The following is a 12,259-nucleotide window of genomic DNA, read 5'->3' as shown; positions in this document are numbered from 1 at the left end:
TTCGACCTCTGTGTGAGACCAAAGGACAAGATGTTTATTAGGTGCAAAATCTATATTGTTTGTAACACACTATATGATTTAACTTGTATGGTTAGTTTATTCAAACAGCATAATTACATGGAACGTTGAAAACATAGTGAAATCTGGTTGATTTGTACAGGCTAGTGTGAAGCCCCAATACATCCCAGAGTAATTTGGGCAGATAATAAAAATGTATTTGTAAAGCCCCCTTGAAGGACTGGGGAAAAATGTGGAAATATTAAACTTCTCCACCTGGAGAACTGATGATATTCTCTCAAGCACTGGGGACTACCAATTTGAAGGCCAAGCCCTCAATCTTGGGGCTTGCCCTTATGAAGTTTGTTGCTGCAAAGGAGAGGCTAGGCCTACTTAAAACGGTGCCTAAGAGTCATCCCCAGAGAACCTCTTTTGTTGCTCAGATGTGGCCTCTCTCTCTAAATCAACGCAGCAGGTAAACTCACTGCCACCCCCTACATGGGACATGACTCCCAGGGGTGCAAATCTCCCTGGCAACATGGGACATGACTCATGGGGATGAGCTTGGCCCTGGCATTGTGGGATTGAGAAAGCCTTCTTGAACCAAATGGGGGAAGAGAAAGAAGACAAAGTTTCAGTGGCTGAGAGATCTTAAGTAGAGTTGAGATGTCATTCTGGAGGTTATTCTTATGCATTATATAGAGATCCCTTTTTAGTTTTTAGTGTATTGGAATAGCTGGAGGGAAATACCTGAAACTGTTGAACTGCAACCCAGTAGCCTTTATTCTTGAAGACAATTGTATAACTATATAGCTTACACTGTGTAACTGTGTGATTGTGAATATTTTGTGGCTCCCACTCCCTTTATACAGGATATGGACAAATGAACAGAAAAATGAGGACAAAAAGTAAATGAGAGAAGGATGGGGGTATGGGATGTTTTGGGTGTTCTTTTTTACGTTAACTTTAATTCTTATTCTTTTTTGTGTGTGGTAATGAAATGTTCAAAAATTGATGTGGTGATGAATGCACAACCAAATAATGGTACTGTGAACAATTGACTGTACACCATGGATGACTGTATGGTATGTGACTATATCTCAATAAAACTGAATTTTAAAAATGTTGAAGAGAAGGACAAACTTCTGAAAGCATCAAGGGAGAAGTGATTCACCACATACAGGGGAAACAACACTAGACTAAGTACTGATTACTCAGCAGGCACCATGGAGATGAAAAGGCAGGGGTATGACATATTTAAGGTTCTGAAAGAGAAAAATTGCCATCCAAGAATTCTTTATCCAGCAAAGCTCTCCTTCAAAATTGAGGGAGAGTTTAATATTTTCACACACAAACAAATGCTGGGAGAATTTGTTAACAAGAGATCTGCCCTGCAAGTAATATTAAAGTAAGCTCTACTGGCTGAGACAAAAAAAAAAAAAAAAAAGGAAAAAGAGGTCTGGAGAAGGGCACAGAACTGAAGAGTATTAGTACAGGTAACTTAAAGGAAGAAGAGAGAGAGGGGGAAAAAATAAATCTGACAACCAAAACACAAAGGATAAGATGGCTGGTTCAAGAACTCTCTTCACAGTAATGACTTTGAATGTGAATGGATTAAACTCTCTAATTAAAAGATACGGGCTGGTAGAATGAATTAAAAAGCATGACACATCAATACGCTGTTTACAAGACTTATCTTAGACTCTGTGACACAAAGTGACTGAAACTGAAAGGATGGAAAAAAATATTCTACTCAAGCTGCAACCAAAACAAAGCAGGGCTAACTATAATAATATCAGACAAAATAGACTTTAAATGCAAAGATGTCATAAGAGACAAAAAGGACACTATACATCAGTAAAAGAGACAAATCACCAAGAAGAAATAACAATCATAAGTGTTTATGCACCCAATCAAGGAGCTCCAAAGTACATGAGACAAACATTGGCTAAACTGAAGGGAGCAATAATAGTGGGAGACTTCAATACACTACTCTCTTCTATAGATAGAACAACTAGATAAAGGACCAACAAGGAAATTGAGAACCTAAACTATACGGTAAATGAATTAGACTTAACTGACTATATACATGGCTACATCCCAAAGTACCAGGATATACATTTTTCTTTAGTGCCCATGGAATGTTTTCCATGATAGATCATATGTTGGTGCACAAACAAGTCTTAATAAATTGAAAAAGATTGAAATTATTCAAAGCACATTCTCCAACCCCAATGGAATGCAACTAGAAATCAACAACCAGATCTTTCACAAGTATATGGAGGCTAAACAACACACTCCTAAACAACCAGTGAGTCAAAGAAGAAATTGCAGGAGAAAAAGGCAAATGTCTAGAGATGAATAAAGATGAAAACATAACATAACATAATAAAACCTATGTGATGCAGTGAAGAGGGTGCTGAGAGGAAAATATATAGCTCTAAACGCACCCATCAAGCAAGAAAGAGCTAAAACCAAAGACCTAACTGAACAACTGAAGAGGCTAGTGAATGATCAGTAAACTAAAAAAAAAGAGATTAAATAAAACCAAAAGCTGGTTCTTTGAGATCAACAAGATTGACAGACCCTTAGCTAGACTGATAAAGTGAAAAAGAGAGATGACCCAAATAAACAGAATCAGACGTGAAAGCATGATAATTACCACGGATCTCTAAGAAATAAACAAAAATCATAAGAGGATACTATGAACAACTATATGCCAAAAAGCTAGACAATTCAGAGGAAATGGACAATACATGAACAACCTAGACTGACCCAACAAAATATTAGAAGACCTCAACAAACCATTTACAAGCAAAGAGATCCAATCAGTCATCAAAAATCTACCTACAAATAAAAGGCCAGGGCCAGATGGCTTCACAGGGGAATTTTACCAACTTTCCAAAAAGAATTGACACCATTCCTGCTAAAACTCTTTCAAAAAATTGAAGAAAAAAGAACACTATGTAACTCATTTTGTGAAGCTAATATCACTCTGATACTAAAACCTGATAAAGATACTACAAAAAAGGAAAACTATAGGCCAACCTCCTTAATGAATACAGATACAAAAATTCACAACAAAATACTTGTAAATCGAATCCAAAGGCACATTAAAAGAACAATACACCATGACCAAGTGGGGTTCATTCCTGGCATGCAAGGGTGGTTCAACATAGAAAATCAATTAATGTAATTCAACACATTAACAAATCAAAAGGGAAAAATCAAATGATCATCTCAACAGATGCTGAAAAAGCATTTAACAAAATTCAACATCCCTTTTTGACAAAAACAATTCAAAATGTAGGAATTGAGGGAACATTCCTCAACATGATAAAGGGCATATATGAAAAACCAACAGCTGAGCATAGTACTCAATGGTGAGAGACTGAAAGCCTTCCCCCTAAGATCAGGAACGAGACAAGGATGCCTACTATCACCACTATTATTCAACATTTTGCTAGAGGTTCTAGCCAGAGCAATTCACCAAGACAAAGAAATAAAAGGCATCCAAATTGAAAATGAAGAAGTAGAACTGTCATTATTTGCAGATATATGATCTTATATTTGGAAAATCCTGAGAAATCGACTACAAAGCTACTTGAGCCACTGAACTTGGATAAAACAATCTCTTCAACAAATGGAGCTGGGAGAACTGGATATCCATATCCAAAGGAATGAAAGAGGACCCCTACCTCACACCCTATACAAAAATTAACTCAAAGTGGATCAAAGATCTCAATATAGGAGACAGTACAATAAAACTCTTAGAAGATAATATAGGGAAACATCTTCAAGACCTAGTAATAGGAGGTCACTTCTTAGACTTACACACAAAGCACAAGCAACAAAAGAAAAAAATAGATAAATGGGGACTCCTCAAAATCAAAAGCTTCTGTGCCTCAAAAGACTTTGTCAAAAAGGTGAAGAGGCAACCATCTCAATGGGAGAAAGTCTGTGGAAACCATATATCTGATAAGAGATTGATATCCTAAATATATAAGGAAATCCTACAACTCAAAAACAATAGTACAAACAGCCCAATTTTTAAATGGGCCAAAGATATGAAAAGGCATTTTTCTGAACAGAAATACAAATGGCTGAAAACCACATGAAAAAAATGTTCATCTTCACTAGCTATTAGGGAAATGCAACTCAAAACCACAATGAGATATCATCTCACAGCAATAAGAATGGCTGCCATTAAACAAACAGGAACAACAAACATTGGAGAGGATGTGGAGAAATTGGAACTCTTATTCATTCCTTGTGGGAATGTATAATGGTACAGCCATTGTGGAAGACAGTCTGGCAATTTCTCAGAAAACTAGATATCGAATTATCCTACAATCCAGCAATTCCACTTCTCAGTATGTACCCAGAAGATCTGAAAGCAGTGATCTGAAAAGACATTTGTACACTGATGTTCATAGCAGCATTGTTCACAATTGGCAAGAGATGGAAACAATCCAAGAGTCCTTCAACAGATGAGTGGATAAACAAAATGTGGTATGTACATGTGATGGAATACTATGCAGCAATAAGAAGGAACAAGGTCCTGAAACATAAGGCAACATGGATGAAACCTGAAGATAAAATGCTGAGTGAAATGTCACACACAAAAGGAGAGATATTGCATGTCACAAGTACTATGAACTCTCTGAACAATGTAAAATCAATGTCTTATAATGTAGAATATTGGGGACCTAGAGATAGACAGAAGCTAGTGAAGGGGGAATGGTAACCTAATATGCTTAGATACGTTAATGAGGGTGAATTTAAAGGTATGGGAATGGATAGGGGTGATAACTGTTTGTTAATAGGATTATAAGTATCAGAGATGCATTGAAGGCAAACAGGATTGAAAGGGGTTGTTTAAAGGCATGTATTCCACAGATCAGCACTACAAATATAGACAGGTGCTTGCATGATATTCATAAGGTATGACACTGGTACAGAGAGTTGACAATAGAGTGGTACATGGGAAAAATCTACCTATTGCATACTGGGGACTATAATCAATAGAAGTACCTTACTAGTACCACGCAAATACTAAGGACACATAATTAAAGGATGAAAAGAGTTATGGGGTGTTTAGGGTCATGAGAATTGTTTAAAATGGAGAGGGATGAGGATTATACAACTAAGTGATGATAATGTGAGATATTGATTGGTTGTCGTGGACAGAACATGTGCTATGTAAAATTAGGGACCCCATACTCTATAAGTCAAGCCCTTGATCCCAAGGCTTGAGGGGCTGAGAATGCCTTTTTGACAAAAAGGGGGAAAAGAAAGTCAACAAGATAAGGTTTCAGTGGCTACGAGATTTCAAATAGAGTTGAGAGACTGTCCTGGAGGTTACTCCTATGCAAGCTTCAGCTAGATATCCCAAATGGCCACAGTATGGTAATCCCAAGTCAACAGTAGTCCTGAATACCCTAAAGAATATCTAGGTCCCTATATGAGATGCTGTAAAAGTTTCACTCACTAAGTTTATTCTTCAGAAACTTAAACTCTTCAGAAACTCTTAGCTCCTATGCCAGCTAAGTCCCAAAACCCAGAGGCAATAGCCTCTTCAAGAACATCAACCAGTTGCACCCCCTTTCCCATAAAGTCAACACCCCTTTTCAACATGAACAAGTCAGGGTGGTCACTGCCTAGACATCCCCGAAGATCGGGAAAGTGCTTAAACGAGAGGAAGTGGTAGCAACAGGCAAGATAGAATTTAACAAAGGATTATGAATACTGAATCTCTATATAATTTTCTTTTTCTTAGTTGCTAGGGTATGAGAATAGCTAGAAGGAAAGAAATGAAATGGTGGAATTGTAACCCATAACATTCTTTGAAACTTGTTGTGCCCGTTTGAATGCATTATGAGGATTTAATCAAACATGGAACCCAACCGCCATTCCAGTACAAGCCAGGATTGGAGATGGAGTCATCCAGAAAGGATCTGTGGAAAGTCCTATTGTCTGATGGCTTTCACCCCTGTGAGCTTCATGTGAAGCCAACAGAATTTCTGAGAGATCTTTATAGACGGAGCTGCTGCCAGTCTGGACTGGAGGAGACAGACAAGGAACAAATTGAAGGAAAAATTTCTTCAGACAGAGCCATGGAGGTTGAGGTCTGGAGTCAAGAGATCTCAAGGCTGGGAGAGCGGAGCGGCCCACACGCATGGAAAGGGTGAATGTGCCCCAGAGGGCGGGCCTTCTGCCTCGATTTTCAGGAAGAGTTTTGCCACCCCAGGCCTCAAAGAGGGTGGAGCCTGACTGCCACCCCACTGTTCTGAAGCGGTTGAGCACATGCCCTGGAGATGGAAGGCAATCTGGGTGCTGTCACAATGTTTGAGGAGGGTGAGGCCAAGAAGGTGGTCACCCCATGTGTGGATATGTTGGAAAACTCACCCCAGCATTTGGAGAGAAAAGGGCTGCCACGTAGGCCTTTGGAAAGTGTGGGAAAGCCACCGTCTCAAGCCCCAAGGATAAAACGTCATTCTGTTAATGACTCTCAGACTTTGAAATCTAATGGCGTTTGCCCTGCAAGTTTTAGGAATTGTTTTGGTCTCTTAAACCCTGTTTTCCTTGCAGTTTCTCCTTATGGCAATGGGAATGTTTATCCTATGACTGTCCCTCCTTTGTATATTGGCAGTACATAACTTTTTCTAAGTTTTACAGATCCACAGCTAGAGGGGAATTATGCCTTAGGACCAACCATGCTTGTAATTGATTCTGATGGGATCTTGTACTTATCTATTGTTACTGAAATGATTTAAGTTTCTGTGATATTGTTATGCGATGAATGTATTTTGTATATGGAAAGATAATGTCATTTTGGGGTCCAGGGGGTGGAATGTGCCCGTTTGAATGTATTATATCCCCCAAAATGCCATTATCTTTGATGACATTTTGTGTGAGCAGAGGTGTTCGTGTTGATTAGATTGTAATTCCTTGATTGTTTCCATGGAGATATGACCCACCCAAGTGTAGGTGACAACTCTGATTAGATAATTTCCACAGAGGTATGGCCCCACCCATTCAGCGTGGGCCTTGATTAGTTCATTGGAGCACTATATAAGCTCAGACAGGAGTGAGCTTCCTACAGCCAAGAGGGACACTTTGAAGAATGCACAGGAGCTGAGAGAGGAGCTGCAGTTTACAGAGACATTTTGGAGACGGCCTTTGAAAGCAGACGTTTGCTCCGGAGAAGCTAAGACAGGACAAACACCCCAAGAGCAACTGAGAGTGACATTTTGGAGAGAAGCTGATGCCTAGAGAGGAACATCCTGGGAGAAAGCTGTTTTGAAACCAGAACTTTGGAGCAGACACCAGCCACGTGCCTTCCCAGCTAACAGATGTTTTCTGGACACCATTGGCCATCCTCCAGTGAAGGTACCCGATTGTTGATGCATTACCTTGGGCACTTTATGGCCTTAAGACTGTAACTGTGTAACCAAATAAACCCCCTTTTATAAAAGCCAGTCCATTTCTGGTGTTTTGCATTCTGGCAACATTAGCAAACTAGAACACTTGTTAAATCGTAATTGGAAAGTCACCACCTTTTTGTATATATGTTATATTTCACAATAAGGAAATAACTGAAACTATGGTACTATAGCCCATAACATTCTTGGAAATTTCTTATATAACTATGTGTTAAATCATACTTTGAAAGTTATCACCTTTTTGCATACACGTTATATTTCACAATAAGGAAATAACTGAAACTGTGGAAATATAACCCATAACATTCCTTGAAATTTGCTCTCTAACTAGTTAAATTGTACTTGGAATGTTATCACTTCTATGTATATATGTTATATTCTACCAAAAAAAAAAAGTCTATAGGCACAAAACAACAACAACAACAACAACAACAAAAACCCTAATTGTAGTTTCCAAATATTTTCTCCCATTCTGTAGGAGGAGATGGGTGGGAGCCGGCCCCAGCCCTGCGAAGGCCGCCCTGACCTCCCATGTGCACAGCTTCGAGGGAGGATGCTACAGCACAGGCGGGCATCAGTGCTGAGGGAGCGCCCAAGGGTGCCTGAGTCAAGGGAGACTTTCCAGAGAAGGTGATAAATGGGTGAGAGGTGATAGCTAAAACCACCAAAGAGGAAGAGGTCACCCAAGGGGGCTGCCTGCTGAGAGCCACACAGAGCAAAGGGAGGGGTAGCGTTCCGTGAAACATCTCATCTGGGCCTCGGAGGAGTCAGGTGATGCTTTAATAAGTTAGAAAAAGAGATACGTGTCATCCATAATGAACCAGGAGCTGTGCTGGGTGCTTTGAGTGCATTAGCTTATTTAATTCTCACAATTACCTGGCAAGCAGATGTTCTTCCCATTTTACAGATAAGGCACTGTCAGGTTTGTGCAGGTAGTGAGCGGCTCCAGGGCCCCTGTCCTTCCCCTGGATCCCCTTGCAGAGCCTCAGCCGCCTGTGCAGCATGCTCACCTCCCTCACATGACTCTGCTCCATTCCCACAACTGGCCAAGGGCAGGTTGTGCTCAGCTGGACCATGGAGGGGCATCTGAGGAGGGGCCCCAGGCTAGGGACTGGGTAGGAGAGGAGTCCAGGGAAAAGAGGCCCAAGGACTGGAAGATGCCAGATTGTGGGAAGAGTGACTGGGCCCAGATCCAACACAGCATGCAGACCCCACCTCCCTGCCCCTGCGGGGCCTCCTTCTTCTGGAACGAAGCGTCTCTCTCCCAGGTGGTAAGACCTCCCCACCCCAGGCAGACACAGGGTCTGTTCAGCCCGCATCAATCTTCACTGCTACTGCTCACACTTCTTTACATCTCATCATCTCTCATTGCTCCTCTATCAGAGTCCCAGTTTCCTGCATCAGGTGTGAACCAGGGGGAGAGAATGAACCTGAACTCATGCAGACTGCTCCTACCCCTTGGCAGGGGCCTTCCTTGTTTAGCGAAATGAGTGGCCAACCCCACTGGGCAGGCTAATTTATTTGCTCAGTGGAAAGCCAGCTGTGGCCACAAATTCATCTAGTACCAACAATGAGCACATCCAGGGTTCCAAGCACTGTCAGTGGTGAAGACAGCTCATCCTTAATGTTGGAGGAGCTCGGAGGATTTCATAGAGACAGAAACTTGAGCTAACTAAGCCTTGGCATAGGGTAAGGCTTTAAATTAAGAGAAGGAAAGAGGACATGGGGGAAGGGGGAATTGCATGAGCAAAGATGTGGAGATAGAAAAGCATGTGGCATGCTAAGGAACTAATGAGGTGGCCAGCATGATTAAAAGGGGCTTGGTGTAGAAAAGGGTAATGGGTTCACCTGGAGAAGAGATGGAGGCAAAAAGAGTCCTGAGTGCTAAGCTTTGGAACCCAGACTTGCAAGTTATTGGAGTTGGAAGCAAATGAGCCTAAATATGTATCCTCCCACTGCCCTCTCGCCACTGTGTTACAGAAAACCCCTGCCTCTTGGTGTCATAGCTTGGAGCACTTGGAGATGGAGAAGCAGGAGCCATCAGCCTTGCTGCAGCTAGAAGGCCTGCCCCCAAGACAAACCTTGAAAAAGGGATTTTTTTTTTAAGCCATCAAGAACCCTTGTGGAGCATTTAGAGCAAAACTCTGCTCAGACCCCTTGGCGATTCTGGTTCAGTAAGCATGGGATGAGGCCAGGCATCTGAATTTCTCAGAGCCGTTCTGGTGGTTCTGCTTTGCAGCCCTATAGCACAGTGGTTGCTCCTTGAGGGCAGTGATGTCCAGCCCTGAGCTGGCCGGAGGAAGAGCTCAGGGGACAGAGGGGAGGGAGGGATGGATGGATTATAGACGAGTTTGAGGCTTAAAGGAAGGAGGGTTCAGGGATGGAGTCTGGGGCTCAGAAACGTATCCCTTTCCTTCCACACAGGCTTAATTCTCCCTTGATAGGAAATTTTTCCAGCGCTTCCATTTTTCAGTGACGTGGTTGCTCTGCACCAGCCCAAACTGTATAATAAACAAATGAAATGTATGAACACTTACTGGCTTTTCTCAAGTTAATACCACATTCCATTTCCAGCCAAGAGGGAGCATTTTAGTCTAGTGGAGCGAGACTAGGAGCTTAAAAGTGTCCCAGGATTCAGAAAGCTGGGAAGACCCTTAGTGACTAGGTAAACTGAGGCCTGGAGTGGGGGTGACTTACCCAAGTTCACCTGATAATATGTGGCAAGCGCAGGTCTAGGACCCAGGCCCCTGACTCCTGACCAGGCCTTTTTATTTTTTAAGTGACTTGCCCAAGCTCTCACAGCCAGTAAACGGCAGGGCCAGGATGGGAACCCAGGTCTATCTGACTCCAAAGTTCACACAAGGGCCACTGCCTTGGGGATGTTTTTGTTCTGAGTCAAGATGAGATGCCCAGACAGTGAGGACAGCCGACAGTGGAGGTCAGTAAAAGCTGCAAAACAACAGTCCTGGGTTTCCTCCATCAATACATTAATTTTGCTGTCATGTAATTTATTTTCTTGTCGGTCTCCACCAAGCTTATGAACTCCTTGAAAGCAGAGCCAGTACCGCATTCATTTCTGCATCTGCAGTGCACAGAACAGGGACAAGTACCCTGAAAGCACCAATGAATCATGGCTGAATTCACTGATTCATTCATTGGATTCATTGGATGACTATGTGCTAGGTGCTTGGCTGGGTACTGAGAACTCAGAGTTGAGCCTCAACTTTATGAAGCTTAGGTCCAGTGGGAGATGAATGGACAAGCCGACAAATGAATGCACAGAATAACAATTTCTGATAAGTGCTGTGAAGGAAAAGAAACAAGTCCCTGTGAGAGAACATGAGGGTGGTGGTGACTGAGGGTGGGTGGGGAGAGCCTGTCTAAAGAGGAGACTTACATACAACCTAAACTTTCCCATTTTATCCACTTTCAACTATTTCAATAACATTCACAAAGTTGTGCCTCCATCACCATCATCCATTGCCAAAACTTTTCCCTCACCCCTGACAGAACCTCTGTACCAATTAAATACCAATCATCTGCTTTTCCCAAGATCCTTCTGGCCACCAAGTGAAGAATGGATGGGAGAAGCACCAGACTGGAAGTGGGGAGACCTGGAAGGCTCCAGGCATGAGGAGAGAGTGTCCTGCACCCGTGGAAAGGCCCCACAATCACACCACTCGCAGGGTCTCCAGCTGCAGTCCCGCCGCCCACAGCAGGAGCCGGGCACCTATAGAATCGGTCTGTCCCATCCCTGCCCCAGGCGGCCTGGCCACGCCTCCTGGCCCAAGTTGCCCCTTCCCTCACCTGGACACCACCAGTGGTAGGATCAGCATCTTCAACATCCTCATCAGGAGCTCTCCAGGGAACTGGAAGTAGCTAATCTCCTGAAAATACAGCAAGACCTGTGGTTATAGCAAGTGATGCAGACTTCATAGTTGCTTAATTCTTTACACTCTTCAAAGCACTATCTCGTTTCCACTTTCCTGGTAGGGTGTTTAGTATATGGGCAGCAGAGTCAATGGAAAAAGGACTAACTTTGGGGACAGACAGACCTGGGTTCCAATCCTGACTCTCCCCATAACCAGCTCTGTGGCCTTATGCAAGGTACTTGACCTCTCTGAGTGTATTTTCTCATCTGTTAACCTGGGGATGATGACTATCTCATAGGATCATTGTGAGACTTAAATGAGAGAATGGAAATAAAGCTCTTAGCACAGTGCCTGGATGACCGTAAACGTGTAGTAACCACAGTAAACAACAACTCCCCCCAATCTACACCATTCAACTGCCTAACTGTGGTGTAAAACACTGTCTCATCCAGCAGATGGTAAGTGTTAAGAGGGTCCATGTATTGTTCACGCATTTATTCAACCCACACAGTGCCAGGCATCACACTGGGTACCCAAAGATGAAGCTGGCGTGGTCCCTGCTCTGGAGAAGTTCCCAGTCTAGTTTAAGAGGAGACTAATTCATAAATTTTTGTATTTGAGTGTGTATGTGTATGTGTATGTGTGTATCAAAGCCAAGCATAGCATTTGGTCAATGGACTGATGCTTTGAAAAGCCCCAAATCATAGAATTTGGGGCTGAGAAAGGATTTTAAAAATCTAGTCCAGATTACTCATTTATTCAGAGGAAGCCAAGCCCAGAGAGAGAGGTGACTTGTCCACAGAATGAGTTAGTAGCAGGGCAGGACCAGAAATCAGGCCTCCTTGTCTTGTTCTAGCATTTCCAATGCACCAGAAAATCTATGTTTTTAATTAATTTTAATCTATGTGTATAATCTTCAAGTTAAATAATGCTATGATAAAAGGG

At 42.3% G+C, this 12,259-nt stretch overlaps 1 protein-coding gene across 2 annotated transcripts in view; it reads right to left on the bottom strand.

Moving 5' to 3' along the window:
- The window catches only part of SLC1A7 (solute carrier family 1 member 7), a 52,122-nt gene that overhangs the window by 32,478 nt on the left and 7,385 nt on the right, over nucleotides 1–12,259 (bottom strand). For both annotated transcript variants that reach the window (XM_037827196.1, XM_037827197.1), the window contains exon 2: nucleotides 11,250–11,329. In XM_037827196.1, coding sequence (XP_037683124.1) covers nucleotides 11,250–11,329 — 80 coding nt within the window. The remainder of the gene's footprint in view (nucleotides 1–11,249; nucleotides 11,330–12,259) is intronic.

This window comes from Choloepus didactylus, chromosome 2 (genome assembly GCF_015220235.1).
Source record: "Choloepus didactylus isolate mChoDid1 chromosome 2, mChoDid1.pri, whole genome shotgun sequence".
NCBI lineage: Eukaryota > Metazoa > Chordata > Mammalia > Pilosa > Megalonychidae > Choloepus > Choloepus didactylus.
Note: the sequence above shows the minus strand (reverse complement) of the source record. Positions and strands in the feature narration are given on the sequence as shown.